The 21393-nt window shown below is 37.2% G+C and overlaps 1 protein-coding gene across 3 annotated transcripts in view; it reads right to left on the reverse strand.

Annotated features, from left to right (window-relative positions):
• Positions 1-14231: 14231 nt before the first annotated feature.
• The window catches only part of LOC130917260 (beta-1,3-glucosyltransferase-like), a 133759-nt gene continuing 126597 nt past the window's right edge, over positions 14232-21393 (reverse strand). For all 3 annotated transcript variants that reach the window (XM_057838483.1, XM_057838484.1, XM_057838485.1), the window contains exons 15-16: positions 17071-17215; positions 14232-14568 (exon numbers count right to left, since the gene is read on the reverse strand). In XM_057838483.1, coding sequence (XP_057694466.1) covers positions 14416-14568; positions 17071-17215 — 298 coding nt within the window. In that variant the 3' untranslated portion in view covers positions 14232-14415. The remainder of the gene's footprint in view (positions 14569-17070; positions 17216-21393) is intronic.

Raw genomic sequence — 21393 nt, forward strand, 5'->3', positions numbered from 1 at the left:
AAAAAAATGCCACATGGCAAAAAAAATGCCACATGCCAAAATACATTTTGCCACATGGCAAACAGATGCCACATGCCAAAATCCATTTTGCCACACACCAAAGAAATGCCAAATGGCAAAAAAAAAAAAAAAAAAGCGACATGCCAAAATACATTGTGCCACATGGCAAAAACAATGCCACATGCAAAAATCTATTTTGCCACGTACCATAAAAAATGCCACATGCCAAAATTTATTTTGCCACATACCAAAAAATTGCCACATGGCAAAAAAATGCCACATGCCAAAATAGATTTTGCCACATGGCAAAAAAATGCCACATGCCAAAATCCATTTTGCCACGTATCATAAAAAAGGCCACATGGCAAAAAAATTGCTACATGCCAAATCCATTTTGCCACGTCCCATAAAAAAAGGCTACAGGGCAAAAAAATTCCTACATGCCAAAATATATTTTGCCACATAGCAAATAAAAATACCACATGCCAAAATACATTTTGCCACATTGCAAAAAAATGCCACATACCAAAATCAAGTTTGCCACATACAAAAAAAATGCCACATGGCAAAAAAAATGCTACATGGCAAAATAGATTTGCCACATGGCAAAAAAATGCCACATTCCAAAATCCATTTTGCCACGTACCATAAAAAAGGCCACATGGCAAAAAAATTGCTACTTGCCAAAATAGATTTTGCCCCATGGCAAAAAAATGCCACATGACAAAAAAAATGCCACATGCCAAAATAGATTTTGCCACATGACAAAAAAATGCCACATATCAAAATCAATTTTGCCACATGACAAAAAAATGCCACATGGCAAAAAAAATGCTACATGCCAAAATAGATTTTGCCACATGACAAAAAAATGCCACATATCAAAATCAATTTTGCCACATACCAAAAAAATGCCACATGGCAAAAAAAATGCTACATGCCAAAATAGATTTTGCCACATGACAAAAAAATGCCACATATCGAAATCAATTTTGCCACATACCAAAAAATGCCACATGGTAAAAAAAAATGCTATATGCCAAAATAGATTTTGCCACGTGGCAAAAAAATGCCACATGCCAAGATCCATTTTGCCACGTACCATAAAAAAGGCCACATGGCAAAAAAATTGCTACTTGCCAAAATAGATTTTGCCCCATGGCAAAAAAAAAATGCCACATGCCAAAATTCATTTTGCCAAAAGTAAAAAAATACCAAATACCAAAATACATTTTGCCACAGACCAAAAAAATGCCACATGGCAAAAAAATGCCACATGCCAAAATAGATTTTGCCACATGGCAAAAAAATGTCACATATCAAAATCAATTTTGCCACATACCAAAAAAATGCCACATGGCAAAAAAAATGCTACATGCCAAAATAGATTTTGCCACATGGCAAAAAAATGCCACATGCCAAAATCCATTTTGCCACGTACCATAAAAAAGGCCACATGGCAAAAAAATTGCTACTTGCCAAAATAGATTTTGCCCCATGGCAAAAAAAATGCCACATGCCAAAATTCATTTTGCCAAAAGTAAAAAAATACCAAATACCAAAATACATTTTGCCATAAACCAAAAAAATGCCACATGGCAAAAAAATGCGATATGCCAAAATACATTTTGCCAAATGGCAAAAATAAGGTCACATGGCAAAAAAATTGCTACATGCCAAAACATATATTGCCACATGGCAAATAAAAATGCCACATGCAAAAATACATTTTGCCAAATGTAAAAAAAAAAAAAAATGCCAAAATACATTTTGCCATAAACCAAAAAATGCCACATGGCAAAAAAATGCCATATGCCAAAGTACATTTTGCCAAATGGCAAAAAAATGGCACATGGCAAAATACATTTTGCCACATCCCCCCCCCCCCCCCCCTGTAAAATTGCCACATTGCAAAAAAAAATGCTACATGGCAAAGTCATTTTTGCCACATAACAAATACCAATTTTCGTTCTCGGCCGTCCTGTGGGATTTTCAACATCACAATGTACTTTACAGTATGAATGTGCAGTTTCCAGCCCGCGGGCCTTTTATTTGACACCTATAATGTAAAGCACTTTGAATGACCTGGTGCTGAAATTGTGATATACGTACAAGTAAATGTGCCTTGCCTTTGCAGGGGCTAAACGTAAAATACTGCCGAGTAGCTACTCCTCTGTGTTTTAGCACTCAGGGTGAAGTCGCAGCTGATTTAAGATGATAGCTCGCCCGCGAGCGCCGTCTACACCGCTGCCAAATTGCTTTGTCAACTGTGGCGGCACACGCGCAGCGTGACAGCAGAGATGTGGATGGACGGAGCAGCAGGTGCGGCAGCATGCGAGGCCAAAGTTGGCCCCAGGACGGACACCAGTCACTCTCATATCAACTAGATAGCTAATTTATCCAATTCAAGCCTTCCTCATTATTATGTAGTTCACGGGTGTGGAATGTACCGCCCGCGGGCTGAAAGCGGCCTTCCCGCGGGTTGCACGCTGTAGCTTGTTCATACTGTGCATACAAAATCACTTGCTTTTATTTTGATATCGGCGCTGTAAAACCTGAGATTTTTGTAACCGAGTGCGTGTCCGCAGTTACATTCGTGCATTCGCCCCCTCCCAGTCTTAATTGCGCGTAGTACAAGTATGTTTACAAGCTACGTGTACTGTCGTGCAATTTGACTACAAGAACGAGGACTCGCGCGCAACTGTACCTCAAGTACGCTGACTCTTGCGCACCTGTACTACAAGTACGTCGACTCATGCGCACCTGTACTACAAGTACGTGGACTCGCACACACCTGTTCCACAAGTGCATGGACTTTCGCGCACCTGTACCACAACAGCGTGGACTCGTGCGCACCTGTACTACATGCACGTGTACTTGTACAACAAGCACGTATACGTGCGCGCACCAGTATTACAAGTGCGTTTACCTGCACGCACTTGTATTACAAGCGTGTGTACCTGTGTGCACCTGGACTACAAGTGCGCGTACCTTCGCGCACCTATATTACAAGCGTGTGTACCTGTGTGCACCTGCACTACAAACACGTGTACCTGCACGCACCCATACTACAAGCGCATGTACCTGCACGTACCCGTACTACAAGTGCGTTTATCGGCGCGCACCTGTATTACAAGCGCGTGTACCTGCGTGCACCTGTATTACAAGCGTGTTTACCCGCGCGCACCTGGACTACAAGCGTGTCCATATGCCTGCACCAGTATTACAAACGTGTGTACATGCGCACACCTGTACTACAAGCGCGTGTACCTGCGTACACCTGTATTACAAGCACGTGTACCTGTGCGCGTCTGTACTACAAGTGCATGTACCTGCATGTACCCATACTACAAGTTCGTTTATCTGCACGCACCTGTATTACAAGCGCGTGTACCTGCGTGCACCTGTATTATAAGCGTGGGTACCTGCGCGCACCTGGACTACAAGCGTGTCCACATGCCTGCACCTGTATTACAAGCGTGTGTACCTGCGCACACCTGTACTACAAGCGCGTGTACCTGCGTGCACCTGTATTACAAACACGTGTACCTGTGCGCGTCTGTACTACAAGTGCATGTACCTGCATGTACCCGTACTACAAGTGCGTTTACCTGCGCGCACCTGGACTACAAGTGCGTGTACTTGCACGCACCCATACTACAAGCACATGTACCTGCGCGCACCTGGACTACAAGTGCGTGTACTTGCACGCACCCATACCACAAGCACATGTACCTGCGCGCAACAGTACTACAAGCACGTGTACCTGCACATACCCGTACTACAAATGCGTTTACCTGCGCGCACCTGTATTACAAGCACATCTACCTGCGCGCACCTTGACTACAAGCGTGTGTACCTGCGTGAACCTGGACTACAAGTGCATGTGTACCTGTGTGCACCTGCACTAAAAACGTGTGTACCTGCACGCACCCATACTTCAAGCGCATATACCTGCTCGCAACAGTACTACAAGCGCGTGTTCTGCACATACCCGTACTACAAATACGTTTACCTGCGCGCACCTGCATTACAAGCACGTGTACCTGCACGCACCTTAACTACAAGCGTGTGTCCCTGCGTGCACCTGGACTACAAGTGCGTGTACCTTCGCTCCCCTATATTACAAGCGTGTGTACCTGCGTGCACCTGGACTACAAGTGCCTGTACTTGCACGCACCCATACTACAAGCACATGTACCTGCGCGCAACAGTACTACAAGCACGTGTACCTGCACATACCCGTACTACAAATGCGTTTACCTGCGCGCACCTGTATTACAAACATGTCTACCTGCGCGCACCTTGACTACAAGCGTGTGTACCTGCGTGCAACTGGACTACAAGTGCGTGTACTTGCACGCACTCATACTATAATCACATGTACCTGCGCACAACAGTACTACAAGCACATGTACCTGCACATACCCGTACTACAAATGTGTTTACCTGCGCGCACCTGTATTACAAGCACGTCTACCTGCGCACACCTTGACTACAAGCGTGTGTACCTGCATGAAGCTGGACTACAAGTGCGTGTGTACCTGTGTGCGCCTGCACTAAAAACGTGTGTACCTGCACGCACCCATACTACAAGCGCATGTACCTGCTCGCAACAGTACTACAAGCGCGTGTTCTGCACATACCCGTACTACAAATACGTTTACCTGCGCGCACCTGCATTACAAGCATGTGTACCTGCGCGCACTTTCACTACATGCGTGTGTCCCTGCGTGCACCTGGACTACAAGTGCGTGTACCTTCGCTCCCCTATATTACAAGCGTGTGTACCTGTGTGCACCTGCACTACAAACGCGTGTACCTGCGCACACCTGTACTAGAAGCGCATGTACCTGCGCACACCTGGATTACAAGTACGTGGACGTGCGTGCACTTGTACCACAAGTGCGTTTACGACAAGTAAGTTTACAAGCTCAGGGTTATGGTAAGGTCAGTAAGTGGACTTGCGTAAAAACGTGTGTACCTGCGTGCACCTGTACCACAAGCGCGTGTACCTGCGTGCACCTGTACTACAAGCGCATGTGCCTGTGTGCACCTGTACTCCAAGTGCAAGTACCTGAAGCCACCTGTGCGACAAGTTTACAAGCTCAGGGTTATGGTAAGCTCAGTACGTATACTTGTGTACAAGCGCGTTTACCTTCGCGTACCTGTACTACAAGCGTGTGTACCTGCACGCACCTGTACTACAAGCGTGATTACTCATGTGCACCTGTACTACAAGCGCGATTACTCATACGCACCTGTACTGAGAGCGCGTGCACTCGCGCGTACCTGTACTACAAGTATGTGTAGACTTGTAGAGCAATATTTTGAACCTGGTTGCAGTACCATTTTTGGCCACCAAGCTTACATATTGCTTGCTGAATTGTCTTCTCAAAGACTGGTGTCCAGATAAACAATATTTTCGCTTTTACCCATGTGGTACTGAATTGTATTGCTTTATTTGCCTATACTGTATCGTATCGAATCGTATCACTTCCAAACTGTTACGGCTTAAAGCCTCACGCCACAGATTCCCAACCTTAGTGATGACAGTACCCGATCTCGTTTTAGTCGTTCATATCAGCTGCTTTGACAAAGGTGAACAAAATGTGTTCCATCGAGATCCATTTGAAGATCACCTGTGTTGTAAAGTCACGATAACGTTTGCACAGACGCCGCTAAGACATCACATCAAAGCCGCAGGTGAAAAAGCTGCATTTTCTATAGTCAGGCCACAAAACCTCCGGCTGTCACCCGCCCGCCAGAAGCGAAGCGGGATTTAAAGACGCCGTGGCTGATGTGATTTAATGCATGTCATTGAGGTTAGCGCGCACTCACGCATGCACGCGTACACTTGCCTTTAGCTTCCAGTTTCTCCGTTCCCTGAACAAGGTCAGAGAGCCGCTGCAGCGGCTGCCTTCATTTTCATCCGGAGCGGTCTGAAATGAGCTTTTCTGGGCTGCCACCCCCTGCAAAGAATTGCTCAGAAATGTGGATGAACAATTTCTTGAACCCTTAAACCTTCACTGAAGATGAACATTCACTGATTTTGGGTCACTTTCTGTTCATTTTGGGGCAATTCGAGGTCACCTCCTGTTCATTGGTCAATTCTTGAAGATTGGAGGCGTTTTCAGGTCAATTCCTGTTGATTTTGGGATCACTTCCTGCACATTTGGTGCATTTCGGGGTTACATCCTGTCAATTTTGGATCATTTCCTGTTGCGTCAATAGGAAATGATCCAAAATGTACTGGAAGTGACCCGGAAATGACGTGAAGTCAACGCAAAATTATCCAAAATATACAGGATATGAACCTGAAATGCCCCAAATGTACAGTCCCTGACAGAAGTCTTGTCGCTTATCCATTTTGTAGAAACAATTGCTAATAACTTGAATTTTAATGATTCAGAAAGGGCTCATATGAAAGCTAAGACCCTCCCAAATGATTTTGAATGTACAAAAATATATTTGTTTTATGTTTCTTTAACATTAAAGAAAGCAGTCTTGCATGCCTCCCAGAGTTCATCAACATTCTTGGGTTTCGTCTTCCATGCTTCCTTTTTCATCCTACCCCAGACATGCTCAATATTGACTGGGCTTTGAGGTTTGTGAATGTATTTCTAATACGAAAAAAGAGGTGAGTTTTGAGCATGTAACATACAGTGGCGGATTTTGGGGCCTAAGGCGAACATATCCAGGGGCCCTCTTGATGGGTCAGGGGTTAAAAAAGTGAGAAAGGTGTGGAGAAAATATGTTCCGGTACACTAGGGCTGTCCTAAACGAGAAATTTTCTCCTGATGAGTCATCCGACTAGTTTTACGATCGATCGACTAATCTAATAATTTTCTTTTTTTTTTCCCTTAATTTAGCAATTAATTTTTTGTTGACGCTTATTAATTCACAAAACCATTTTGGAACACTTAAATTCTTTATTAAAGTACAAATAGTCATGTAAATTAATCACAAATAAACAATGAGGTTAAATGCTGATAGCATTTACTAGTGCAAAAGAATTGAAAGTAAACAGATTCAGAACACTGCCTTTCCAACATTATTCAAAACAATTCTTAAAAAAAATTCTAACATTATTATTATAGTATACTACTATATATAATAGAAGTATAATAATTCTAATAATTATTCATTGCCAATCATATTTGCCATAGTGTCATTTGAAAGCTATTCTTAGTGTAGAATCTGTATTCAGTAGTATTTACTCAACATATTATAATATTAATTCTGAAGTATGTGGGATTAACTCCAGAAATCGTTATTTATATGACAAACATTACATGCTTTTATTTTGAAATGTTCACCGGAGGTACGTTCGCTAAACCGCTAACCGAAAGCTTTACACTCCGTAAAAAAAAAAAATTCTTCATCATTGCTTGTGGTTTCACTAATAGCTTTATTTTTTTTTTCTTTAGCAAATGCTGTTAACCAGCTGTTGAGTGTTATTGCATGACTGATTGTAACTGTACTGCATTGTTTTGCCACAGGGTGTGCTGTCGTGTATCTTATGTTCGCTGTTAAGAAGAAGAAGAAAGTTAAAAGAGGCATTAGCGGCCTGTTCTCAACTTCTCCCTCACCGCACTTTGGCTCTAATGGAGAGCACGTTCGCGTATGTGTTCGAAATAAACGATAGCCGATGTGCAAAGTAGCAAGTGAGCTGTAAAAATAGCGAGCTTAGTGGCGTGAAAAACGCGGGAGAGCTAAGTGAAGCTACCGAACAGCTAAGCGATGTTAAACAGAGCTAAGCGAAGCTAAACGGTGCTAAATGAAGCTAAGCGACTGATACTCAGTCCGTCGGCGTGGAACAGTCCATTGTAGTGCGTGTGTGTTTGGGGGAGAGATAATTAATATAAATGCAGCATTCAAATGGTTTTCTTTTTTGTTTTGCTATTTGTTTGGTATGCTGACATAATTATACATGACGAATAGTTGGGGGTGCTGCTGGCTCCGGTGGCCCAAGCTCTTGCTCGTTGTGGTAAGGGCAGCTGGTTGGGGGCCCCCTACTGGTTGGGGGCCTAAGGCCTACTTCGCCTGAATAGTAGATCTGCCTATGGTCACATATTTTTGTATTTGAAGTCCATTTTTTGTTCAATTTTCACACTACTTTCTGTAGGCGACAAAACTTTTGTCTTGCCTAAATTGACCTTTATGTCTTCATTAAATGATAAATCTTTTTTTGCAGTGAAACAAATATATTTTTGTACATTCATCATTTGGGAGGGTCTTAGCTTTCATATGAGCCATTTCTGAAACCAACTGAATCATTAAAAGTCAGGTTATTAGTAATTGTTTCTACATAATGGATAAGCGACAAGACTTTTGTCAGGGACTGTACAGGAAGTGGCCCGAAATATTAACAGGTAGTGACATAGAACGCCCTATATTAAACAAGAAGTGACCTGGAAATGCCGTAAAATCAACAAAAAAATGATCCAAAATGTACCGGACCAAACACATGTTCATGTTTCAGTGCCTTGTGCCAATCTGTTTTGACTGGGGTTGGACATCTAGCGCTTTCAATGGCAGCCAGTGCGTTAAACACAAGTATTTAAAAAAAGGCAACATTTGATGGTGTGCTGTGAAACATAAAGTGAGCAAAAAGAAAAACGCCTCCGGTTGCAATAAGAAAAGGAAAGCGGCTTCGTTAGCGGCCGCTCAAGCGGAATAAATGAGGCCCCGCCAAACGTCTACAGCAAATTGCGGCGGCCCCTCAAGCGCATTTTAACGAGGCGCAAATGACTTGTTTTTGATTACCGCTTAAATAAAACACCAATGGCGATACGCTGGAGACGCATTACTAGTTGGAAAATGACATTCAAAATGGCGGATCAGTTGTTAGGAAGGCTTTTTTTTTTTTTTTTTTTTTAGCTCTGAAACACTATTGAGTTGCCATCATCATCTGATTTAAGAAATATTTGTTAAACATTGGGGGAATACATGAGTACCTGAAAATATTAATAGTTTTTTTTTTTTAATCATTGAAAACAAATATGGGAAAATCCTAAATCAGGAAAAAAATGTTTTTTTTTTACAAAATATAAAATATACAATAAATAACTAGTATAGAACATGAACTTTATTTAAATCTGTTGTGCCACATTGCATGCTGGGAGGCATGAGACACGAGTGGAAATATGCTGTATCACCAGAATGTTGACAGCAGATGGCAGCAGAGCTGTTCTGAATCTCTAAAAGTAGCAGTGATGGCCAAATGAAGCTTCTTGAACCAATGATGCTTCATGGTGGTTCATTTGCTCTCAAGGGTTCTTGAGGGCAACAGGGTTGAGAATTCTATAGCTATTTGTTTAACAAATTGATAGGAATATTACTATATGAACAAAACACAACTAATTATATCGGTACATGAATGTTGTAATACTAGAATACAAGTATAGAAGTACTATAATACTTGTAATATATGAGTATACTAATACAAGTTATGAAAATGAAAAATATCAATAAAAATAGAAAATACTAAATTTAAAAAATAATAAAGATGCTTTAAAATATACATAAGAAATAAGTAGCATAGAACATGCACATTTAAATCGGTACGAGCGCATTGCATGCTGAGAGGCATGAGATGAAAATATGTTGTATGATAACAGTGCTGACAGCAGGTGGCAGCAGAGGTGTTCTTAATCTCTAAAAGTAGCAGTGATGGCCAAATGAAGCTTCTTGAAGCAATGAAGCTTCATGGTGGTTCATTTGCTCTCAAGGGTTCTTGAGGCCAACAGGGTTGAGAATTCTATAGCTATTTGTTTAAGAAAATGATAGGAATATTACTTTTTGAACAAACACAGCTAATTATATAGGTATATCCATGTTGTAATACTAGAATACAAGTATACTAGTACTATAATACTTGTAATATATAAGTATACTAATATAATACAAGTTATAATACAAGTAATAATCATAGTTAAAAAAATGAAAAATAGAAAAATAGAAAAAACTAAATTTAAAAAATAATAAAGATGCTTTAAAATACACATTAGAAATAATTAGCATAGAACATGCACATTTAAATCGGTACGAGCGCATTGCATGCTGAGAGGCATGAGATGAAAATATGTTGTATGATAACAGTGCTGACAGCAGGTGGCAGCAGAGGTGTTCTTAATCTCTAAAAGTAGCAGTGATGGCCAAATGAAGCTTCTTGAAGCAATGAAGCTTCATGGTGGTTCATTTGCTCTCAAGGGTTCTTGAGGCCAACAGTGTTGAGAATTCTATAGCTATTTAACAAAATGATAGGAATATTACTATATGAACAAAACGCAACTAATTATATAGGTACATCAATGTTGTAATACTAGAATACAAGTATACTAGCGCTATAATACTTGTAATATATGAGTATACTAATATAATACAAGTTATAATACAAGTAATAATCATAGTTAAAAAAATGAAAAATAGAAAAATAGAAAAAACTAAATTTAAAAAATAATAAAGATGCTTTAAAATATACATTAGAAATAATTAGCATAGAACATGCACATTTAAATCGGTACGAGCGCATTGCATGCTGAGAGGCATGAGACGAAAATATGTTGTATGATAACAGTGTTGACAGCAGGTGGCAGCAGAGGTGTTTTTAATCTCTAAAAGTAGCAGTGATGGCCAAATGAAGCTTCTTGAAGCAATGAAGCTTCATGGTGGTTCATTTGCTCTCAAGGGTTCTTGAGGCCAACAGGGTTGAGAATTCTATAGCTATTTGTTTAAGAAAATGATAGGAATATTACTTTTTGAACAAACACAGCTAATTATATAGGTATATCCATGTTGTAATACTAGAATACAAGTATACTAGTACTATAATACTTGTAATATATAAGTATACTAATATAATACAAGTTATAATACAAGTAATAATCATAGTTAAAAAAATGAAAAATAGAAAAATAGAAAAAACTAAATTTAAAAAATAATAAAGATGCTTTAAAATACACATTAGAAATAATTAGCATAGAACATGCACATTTAAATCGGTACGAGCGCATTGCATGCTGAGAGGCATGAGATGAAAATATGTTGTATGATAACAGTGCTGACAGCAGGTGGCAGCAGAGGTGTTCTTAATCTCTAAAAGTAGCAGTGATGGCCAAATGAAGCTTCTTGAAGCAATGAAGCTTCATGGTGGTTCATTTGCTCTCAAGGGTTCTTGAGGCCAACAGTGTTGAGAATTCTATAGCTATTTAACAAAATGATAGGAATATTACTATATGAACAAAACGCAACTAATTATATAGGTACATCAATGTTGTAATACTAGAATACAAGTATACTAGCGCTATAATACTTGTAATATATGAGTATACTAATATAATACAAGTTATAATACAAGTAATAATCATAGTTAAAAAAATGAAAAATAGAAAAATAGAAAAAACTAAATTTAAAAAATAATAAAGATGCTTTAAAATATACATTAGAAATAATTAGCATAGAACATGCACATTTAAATCGGTACGAGCGCATTGCATGCTGAGAGGCATGAGACGAAAATATGTTGTATGATAACAGTGTTGACAGCAGGTGGCAGCAGAGGTGTTTTTAATCTCTAAAAGTAGCAGTGATGGCCAAATGAAGCTTCTTCAACCAATGAAGCTTCATGGCGGTTCATTTGCTCTCAAGGGTTATAGAGGCCAACAATGTTGAGAATTCTATGGCTATTTGTTTAAGAAAATGATAGGAATATTACTATATGAACAAAACGCAACTAATTATATAGGTACATCAATGTTGTAATACTAGAATACAAGTATATAAGTACTATAATACTTGTATTATACTAGTCTACTTGTATTATATGAGTATACTCATATAATACAAGTAATAATAGTAGTAAAAAAAAAAAGAAAAATACAAATGGAAATATTTAAAAAAATTATAATAGGTAAGAAAATATACGTAAGAAATAAGTAGCATAGAACATGCACATTTAAATCGGTACAGGCGCATTGCATGCTGGGAGGCATGAGACACGAGTGTAAATATGTTGTATAATAACAGTGTCGACAGCAGGTGGAAGCATATTCTGTATCTCTAAAAGTAGCAGTGAAGGCCAGATGAAGCGTCTTGAAGCAATGAAGCTTCATGGTGGTTCATTTGCTCTCAAGGGTTCTTGAGGCCAACAGTGTTGAGAATTCTATGGCTATTTTTTTAAGAAAATGATAGGAATGTGCTTATGTTACTGCCTGAACAAAATGCAACATGTAGCTACAAAAATGTTATAATACTACTATTGTACAAGTATACTAATACTAGTTCTAAAAATACATGTTATAACGAGATGAGAAAAAAAAAAACACGTCGGGTTTGAGCACAATTTTAATGACATTATTCATTTTTGAACGTTTTTTGTGATGTATCGCATTGCTAACAAGTATAGCTAGCAAGTACATATCTGTAACCATTACTGTTCTTTTCTAAAAACTTGGAAAGCAAGACCTTTTGACTATTAAGTGAAGATGGAGTTCAATTTATATCTCAAGGCTGTTGAGTTGCTCAACTTTAGTGCAGCAAAGTGATGTCAAGAAAAAAAAAACTCGATACCGTTTGCCTCGCGGATACGGCGAGCATTCATCATTTAAGATGCAGTGGAACAAATGGATTGACCTTCGCATAATAAGATGCTTGAGGCGCAAGCAGTCAATCAACGGAATAACAAACAGGATGACGGATGCTTTACCAAGCCATACGCGACACCTTTGAATTTTTCACGCGAATCGGCGTACGGTCGACTCGTACGCCGCCATCGACGGCGATATACGTCCAAACCGTTTGGCCATCTTGGAAACGCAGATGTTTGAGAATAATGAGTTTTGATTATTTATAAAGATGATAAGCTGCTTTTAATGAGAAAGATAAATATGAGAATTTTTCAAAATCTTTTTTTTTTTACAAAAAAAAAAAAAAAAGAAAGGACTTATATTATTTTAAATTGATTTTTTTTAAAAAAGTAATGTATTAATATTAACTATTTTTGGGGAAATACACAAATATAAAATATTATAAAATACCTGATATATATATAGGCTATATATATACATTTATATAAATGTTTAAAAAATTCATCAAATTAAAAATGAACATGTTTACCTGTTTTAATTACATTTTTTAAAATATTTTTTCATGTTTACTACTTTATATAAAATAGAACAAAATTAACAAAATATAAATATTTTATATAAAATTATGAGAAAAATAATATAAATATAAAATTAGCAAAATATCAAATATGAATATATTATTTAAAATTATATCAATTTATATAAATGTTTTAAAAAATTCATCAAATTCAAAATGAACATACTTACCTTTTTATAATATAAAAATATTCATGTTTAGTACTGTATATGAAATAACAAAATTAAGACAATATAAAAATATTATACAAAATATAATTGTAAAAAATAATTTCATATTTATATTATTTTAACAAAATATGATTACATAAGATATTATAAAAATAAATGAATATACAAAAATATACAAATAAATAAATGAAATAATAAATATACAAATTTAACAAAAACATTTAAATGGCTGCAAATTTTATGAAAAAAAAGAAAATTATATACTGCATTTAAGTTTACCCCCTATTAAAAAATACAAAAAAAATATATATTGACTGTTTTTTTTTTTTTTTTAAATATATATATATATATACAAATATTTTTTTTTAAATCCCAAATTGGAGTTAACTTTTTTTTTTTCCAAAATAATTTTCAAAATATACTTTTTTTGTTGTTGTTGTAAAATATAATTTAAAATTAATCAAACCAAACATTTAAATTGCCGCAAGCTTTTCCTGATTGAATAATAACCCAATAATTAAGTACAAAAAAACTATTGACCGAATTTTCACATTTAAAAAAAGAATTTTAAAAAATCCTAGAGTTAAAAAACATATAAAGAAAATTAAAGGACAAATCGGATTTTTAACTTGAAGGGATTTAAAAACAAAATTATATCAAAATCAGCGTAAATGGGAGCAAAAAAAAAAAAAAAGCAAGGATAAAAAGTATAAAAAAATATATACTTTACTGCTAATTATTATTTTATAAATCCAAACAAATACAAATAAAACATTGACCTTTTTTTTTTATTATTTATAATTTTCATTCATCTCGAATGGGAGTAATGAAAAAAAAATCAAATCTTCCCTATTATCTTTTTGAACTGAACCAATAAAAATGTGATCCATTTAAAGTAAAACAAAACTTAAATCAATGTAAAAACAGCACGGGACTTTGTTTACAATAAAAAGTCTCCATTTATTTGAAAATAGACATTTAAGCATGAGTGGCATCTTGTGAACAATACAGAGGTTGCTTGCATCATATTCATATAAATAATTCCTCACATGCAAGTAAGTTCATTCCGTTTTTCAGTTCACAACTCGGTTTTGTCGCCCGAGCTCCTCTTGCGCTCGTCTTCACGCAGCCATTTGTGGAAAACCGCTACGGGGTCCACGTTCCAGTGTTTGTGGAAAGAAATGGGCACCTGGTGAGCCAGCAGCTCCGCCGCGTAGTCCTCCGGTCGGGCCTGGAAGCCATAGGCCGCATTTTCAAAACGCCTCCACTATTGAGCTTATGTTCTTGTGAAACGGCGGAACGGAACAAATTCAATTGACTCTCATTCACTGGAAGTTGGGTTTTTTGTGACTCGTAATTTTGGATATTGTTTTTTTTTTTTTAATTTTAATTAATAAAAAAGATTTTTTTTAAATCACAATATTTTTTGCGACTGTTTTTAGGACAAATTTTTTTTTATGACAAATTTTTATGTGACTTTTTTTTTTTTTTTTTCTCCAAACTATATTTTTGCGACCACATTTTTTTGTGACAATTTTTTTTTTGCAACTTATTTTTAGGTTGTTTTTTTTGTGACTGAATTATGCGATTGAATTTTTGACGACAATTTTTTTTGCTATACATTTTTTGCGACAACTTTTTTTTTTTGGACTTGAGTTTTTGGACTGTTAATGTTATACATTTATTTGCGACTGAATTTTTCGACTGATTCTTTCCGGCTACTACATTGTTTGTGTGTCAACATTTTTTTTGCTGCATTTTTGTGACTAATAGTTAATTTTTTTGCGACCTAATTTTTGACTATTTTTTTAATGAAAATGTTTTTTGGCTATACATTTTTGTGACTGATTTTTTTTTTACAACTACTTTTTTTGTGATAATATTTTTTGCAACTGATTCTTGCTTGCGACTAAATTTTTTTGTGACAAAATTTTTTATACAATATTTTTTGCGATTGAATTTTTTTGACTAAATTTTTGTGACTAAATAAAAAAAAACATTTTTTTTCGGGCCACACATTTTTTGTGACTGATTTTTTTCTTACAACTACATTTTTTTGGTGACAGAATCTCTTTTGCGACTGAATTTTTTGGACTGAAAGTTGTGTTTTTTGTGACTCATAATTTTGGAATTTTTTTTCTTTTTTCTTTTGACTGAATTAATAAAAATGAGGTTTTTTTTATGACAATTTTTATTTTTTGCAAATGCATGTTTTTAGGACAGATTTTTTTATGACAAATTCTTTCTATGAGACTTTTTTTTTTTTTAAACTTTATTTTGCAACCAAATTTTTTGTATCCAATATTTTTTGCAACCGATTTTAGTTTTTCTTTTTGTGAGTGAATTTTGCGATTGAATTTTTGACAATTTTTTTTTTGCGACTGATTTTTCATGAGAACAATTTTTTTAGACTTAATTTTTTGGACTGTTAATGTTATACATTTATTTGCGACTGAATTTTTCGACTGATTCTTGCGGGCTACTACATTTTTTTGTGTGTCAAAAACTTTTTTCACTGCATTTTTGGGACCAAATAATTTTTGGGGGACTGGATTTTTCTGACTTTTCTGGATTTTTTTTTAATGACAATTTTTTGTGACTGATTTTTTTTTACAACTACATTTTATGTGACAATTTTTTTTTGCAACTGATTTTTGCTTGTGACAAAATTTTTTTGTGACAAAATTTTTTATACAATATTTTTTTGCGACTGAATTTTTTTAACTAAATGTTTGTGAGCAAATATTTTTTTTGACCGGATTTTTGTGACTAAATTAGAAAAAAAAAATTTGGGGCCATACATTTTTTGTGACTGATTTTTTATGACTGATTTTTTTCTTACAACTACATTTTTTTGGTGACAGAATCTCTTTTGCGACTGAATTGTTTAGACTGGAAGTTGTGTTTTTAGTGACTCATATTTTGAAAAAAAATTTTTTTGGGGCTGAATTAATAAAAATTAGTTTTTTTTTTTGTTTTTTTTTTTGTGACAGAATGTTTTGACTTCATTTTTCCGACCAAACATATTTGTAACAAAAATTTTTTTTGTAACTGATTTTTTTAGCTCAATATTTTTTTTTTTAGACTGTTTTTTTCTTTGACAAACGTTTTATGACTAATTCTTTTTCTCCATATTTTTTTTGTGACACAATTTTCTGAATGTTTTTTTTTCTTGCAACTACATTTTTTTTGTGACAAAATTTTTGACTGTATTTTTTAATTTATTTTTTCGCTATACATTTTTTTTCTGACTGATTTTTTTTTTGCAACTACATCTTTTGTTACAATTCTTTTTGCGACTTAATTTTCTGACTGTATTTTTGGGACCAAATTTATTGTAACAAAAAATTTTTTGCAACTGAATTTTTTTGACTCAAAGTTTTTTGCTATATTTTTTTGCGACTGAATTTTTCAACAGATTTTTTTTTTTTTTTTTTTTTGGACTACTTTTTTTGTGACGGGATTTTTTTGGGGACCGATTTTTATTAGACTAAATTTTTTGCGACTGATTTTTTGGCCAATTTTTTTGCTTATTCCGGATAACCCGGATGTTGCAACAGAATATTTTGGGGTGACAGAATATTTTTTTTGCCACTGAACAATTTTATGACTGAATTTTTTTGCAACTAAAAATTCAAACTCTGCTAGCACAGATTTGCTTCCTTAGCGTAGCCGTCTATTGTTGTCAATGGCAGGCAAGGAGTTAAGTAACTGAGAAGTTGGTGCCGGTCACCTGATGGAAAAGCGGGCTGTGCGTGGCGGGTATGTCCAGAGCATTGAGGCACATTCCCAGCACCATGTCGTCCGGCGCGTCGTCGCTGTAGCATTTGCAGCCGCTCCGGAGGAGGCGCGCCACTGCCTCCCGGCTAAACACCATGCTGCACAAAAAGTTTGGTATGCCAGTGAAAAGAAAGCTTTATTTTTTTTTCCTTAAAACATTGCTGAGACTAAACATTGGGAGGGAGTGTTGAAGGAACTTCATGAAGCTAAGGCAAATCCACCTATTTCATTCATTGGACATTTATAATCAGGTGTGCGTACCTTTAAGCAGTGGTTAAATTGCTAATTTGCAGGCGGGGGAGCCCTAAAATTCAGTGTTGTGGCACAGAGGGCAACATTTTGTACTAGCTTCATTCTTTAAATTGGGATGGTTGGTGTACCGGGTCACTTCCTGTTGAAATTGGGTGATTTCCTGTTGATTTTGAGGCATTTCTCGGGCCACTTTCTGTTTATCAGATCACTTCCTGTTGGCTTTTTAGGCTTTTTTCAGTCACTACCTGTTGATTTTGAGGCATTCTGGGTCACTTCCTGTTGAAATTGGGTCACTTCCTGTTGATTTTGAGGCGTTTTGGGGTCATTTCCTGTTTAACAAAGCACTTTCTGTTGATTTTGAGGCATTTTTGGGTCATTTCCTGTTGATTTTGAGGCATTCTGGGTCACTTCGATTTTGTGGCATTCTGGGTCTTTCTGTTGATTTTGAGGCATTCTGGATCACTTCCTGTTAAAATTGGGTCACTTCCTGTTGATTTTGAGGCAGTATGGGTCACTTCCTGTTCATGAAATCACTTCCTGTTGATTTTGAGGCATTTTTGGGTCACTTCCTGTTGATTTTGAGGTATTTTTGGGTCACTTCCTGTCTATCGGATCACTTCCTGTTGATTTGGAGGCATTTTTGGGTCATTTCCTGTTGATTTTGAGGCATTCTGGGTCACTTCCTGTTAAAATTGGGTCACTTCCTGATGATTTTGAGGCATTTTGGGTCGTTTCCTGTTCATGAAATCACTTCCTGTTGATTTTGAGGCATTTTTGGGTCACTTCCTGTATATCGAATCACTTTGTTGATTTTGAGGCCTTTTGGGTCATTTCCTGTTGATTTTGAGGTATTCTGGGTGACTTCCTGTTGATTTTGTGGCATCCTGGGTCACTTCCTGTTGATTTTGAGGCATTCTGGGTCACTTCCTTTTAAAATGGGGTCACTTCCTGCTGATTTTGAGGAATTTCTGGGTCACTCTCTGTTTGTCGGATCACTTTCTGTTGATTTTGAAGAATTTTTTGGGTCACTTCCTGTTGATTTTGAGGAATTTTTTGGGTCACTTCCTATTGATTTTGAGGCATTCCAGGTCATTTCCTGTTGATTTCAAGGCGTTTCTTGGGTCGCTTCCTGTTTATCAGATCACTTCCTATTGATTTAGAGGAATTTCTGGATCACTTCCTATTGCTTTTGAGGCATTCTAGGTCACTTCCTGTAGATCAGATCACTTCCGGTTGATTTTGAGGAATTTCTGGGTCACTTCCTGTTTATTGGATCACTTCCTGTTGATTATGAGGCATTCTGGGTCACTTCATGTTGCTTTTGAGGCATTCTAGGTCACTTCCTGTTGATTTTGTGGCATCCTGGGTCACTTCCTGTTAAAATGGGGTCACTTCCTATTGATTTTGAGGAATTTCTGTGTCACTTCCTGTTTGTCGGATCACTTCCTGTTGATTTTGAGGAATTTCTGGATCACTTCCTATTGCTTTTGAGGCATTCTAGGTCACTTTCCTGTAGATCAGATCACTTCCTGTTGATTTTGAAGAATTTCTGGGTCACTTCCTGTTTATTGGATCACTTCCTGTTGATTTTGAGGAATTTCTGGATCACTTCCTATTGCTTTTGAGGCATTCTAGGTCACTTCCTGTAGATCAGATCACTTCCTGTTGATTTTGAAGAATTTCTGGGTCACTTCCTGTTTATTGGATCACTTCCTGTTGATTTTGAAGAATTTTTGGGTCACTTCCTTTTGCGGCATTCTAGATCACTTCCTGTTGATTTTGAGGCATTCTGGGTCACTTTCTGTTGATTTTGAGGCATTCTGGGTCACTTCATGTTGCTTTTGAGGCTTTCTAGGTCACTTCCTATTGATTTTGAGGAATTTCTGTGTCACTTTCTGTTTGTTGGATCACTTCTTGTTGATTTTGAGGAATTTTTGGGTCACTTCCTATTGATTTTGAGGAATTTTTTGGGTCACTTCCTATTGATTTTGAGGCATTCCAAGTCATTTCCTGTTGATTTTGAGGTGTTTCTTGGGTCACTTCCTGTTTATCTGATCACTTCCTGTTGATTTTGAGGAATTTTTGGGTCAATTCCTATTGCTTTTGAGGCAGTCTAGGTCACTTCCTGTTGAAATTGGGTCACTTCCTGTTGATTTTGAGGAATTTTGGGTCACTTCCTGTTCATGAAATCACTTCCTGTTGATTTTGAGGCATTTTGGATCACTTGCTGTTGATTTTGAGGCATTTTTGGGTCACTTTCTGTTAAAATGGGGTAACTTCCTGTTGATTTTGAGGAATTTCTGGGTCACTTCCTGTTACTATTGAGGCATTCTGGGACACTTCCTGTTAATCAGATCACTTCCTGTTGATTTTGAGGAATTTTTGGGTCACTTCCTGTTGCTTTTGAGGCATTCTAGATCACTTCCTGTTTATTGGATCACTTCCTGTTGATTTTAAGGAATTCCTGGGTCACTTCCTGTTTACCGGACCACTTCCTGTTGATATTTGAGGCATTCTGGGTCACTTCCTGTTGATTTTGAGGAATTTCTGGTTCCCAGCTGTTTATCAGATCACTTCCTATTGATTTAAAGGCATTATGGGTCACTTCCTGTTGATTTTGAGGCATTCTGGGTCTCCTCCTGATGTTTTTTGAGGCATTCTCGATCACTTGCTGTTTATATTTGATCACTTCCTATTGATTTTGAGGCATTCTGGGTCACTTTCTGTTGACTTTGAGGCATTTCGGGTTCACTATTTGTAGATTTTGAAGACTTTCTGGGTCACTTCCTGTTCATATTGGATAACTTCCTGTTGATTTTGAGGCAAACCAGTGTCACTTCCTGTTGATTTTGAGGCATTTCTTGGTCACTTCGTGTTTATTGGGTCACTTCTTGTTGATTTTGAGGAACTTTTGGGTCACTTCCTGTTCATATTGGATTACTTCCTGTTGATTGTGATCCAAACCAGGGTCACTTCTTGTTGATTTTGAGGCATTTCTGGGTCACTTCTTGTTTATTGGGTCACTTCCTGTTCATTTTGAGGCACTTCTGGGTCACTTCCTGTTCATATTGGATTACTTCCTGTTGATTGTGATCCAAACCAGGGTCACTTCTAGCAGTGCAACGGTTTGCGGTTCAAAACCGAACCGTACGGTTCGCCCTGTACGGTTCAATACGCCTTTATGAACCGCGCCTTTTTGGTTTTGCAATGACACTAATTTATTCCGAACGCTTGTGGAATGAATTGGTCAAACTCTGTGTGCCTGTGTGTGACGTGAAGCGCGGCTGTGGAGAAATTCCCGCCCCGCGAGTAAATGTCCAATCGCTGTCAAGCACCTGTGTAATAGGAGCCGAGTAACGCCCACTCTCGCTTACGAGCGAGGTGAAAGTGAAACAAGACAGAAAACAAAAAAAGTTATGGCGAGTGGAGGAGTCGACAGACCGATTTTTGAACAGGCACCGGCTTCTTTCAAATCTGCGGTGTGGCAACATTTCAGTTTCCCCGTGGACTACAATGCAGACGGAGAGAAAATATTGAAAAAAAATAAAACAATTTGCAAGCATTGCTTAGCGCCTGTTCCCTATGCTAACGCTAACACTTCTAACATGACTTGGGCACCTCAGCCGGCATCACCCACAGACATCGCTTTCTCAGAGCAGGACAACCCCGAAGATGACACCAGTGAAAACACACGGGTCTATAGAAGAGCCAAAAGCCTAACAATATCAGGTCAGAAAAACACAAGAAAATAACCCACGCAGTGGGGATGTGCATTGCAAAAGACATGCAACCATATTCCGTGGTTAGTTAATTTAATTGCAACGCTTGACCCGCGTTATATTGTTCCCTCGCGGACATATTTCGCCAACAACATAATCCCCGACATTTATGAAATGGCACGCAAAGCCATTGAAGATGATTTCGCGAAAGCACATACCGTATTTTTCGGACTATAAGTCGCATTTTTTTTTCATATTTTGGCTGGGGGTGCGACTTATACTCAGGAGCGACTTATGTGTGGAAT

This window comes from Corythoichthys intestinalis, chromosome 6 (assembly GCF_030265065.1).
Source record: "Corythoichthys intestinalis isolate RoL2023-P3 chromosome 6, ASM3026506v1, whole genome shotgun sequence".
NCBI lineage: Eukaryota > Metazoa > Chordata > Actinopteri > Syngnathiformes > Syngnathidae > Corythoichthys > Corythoichthys intestinalis.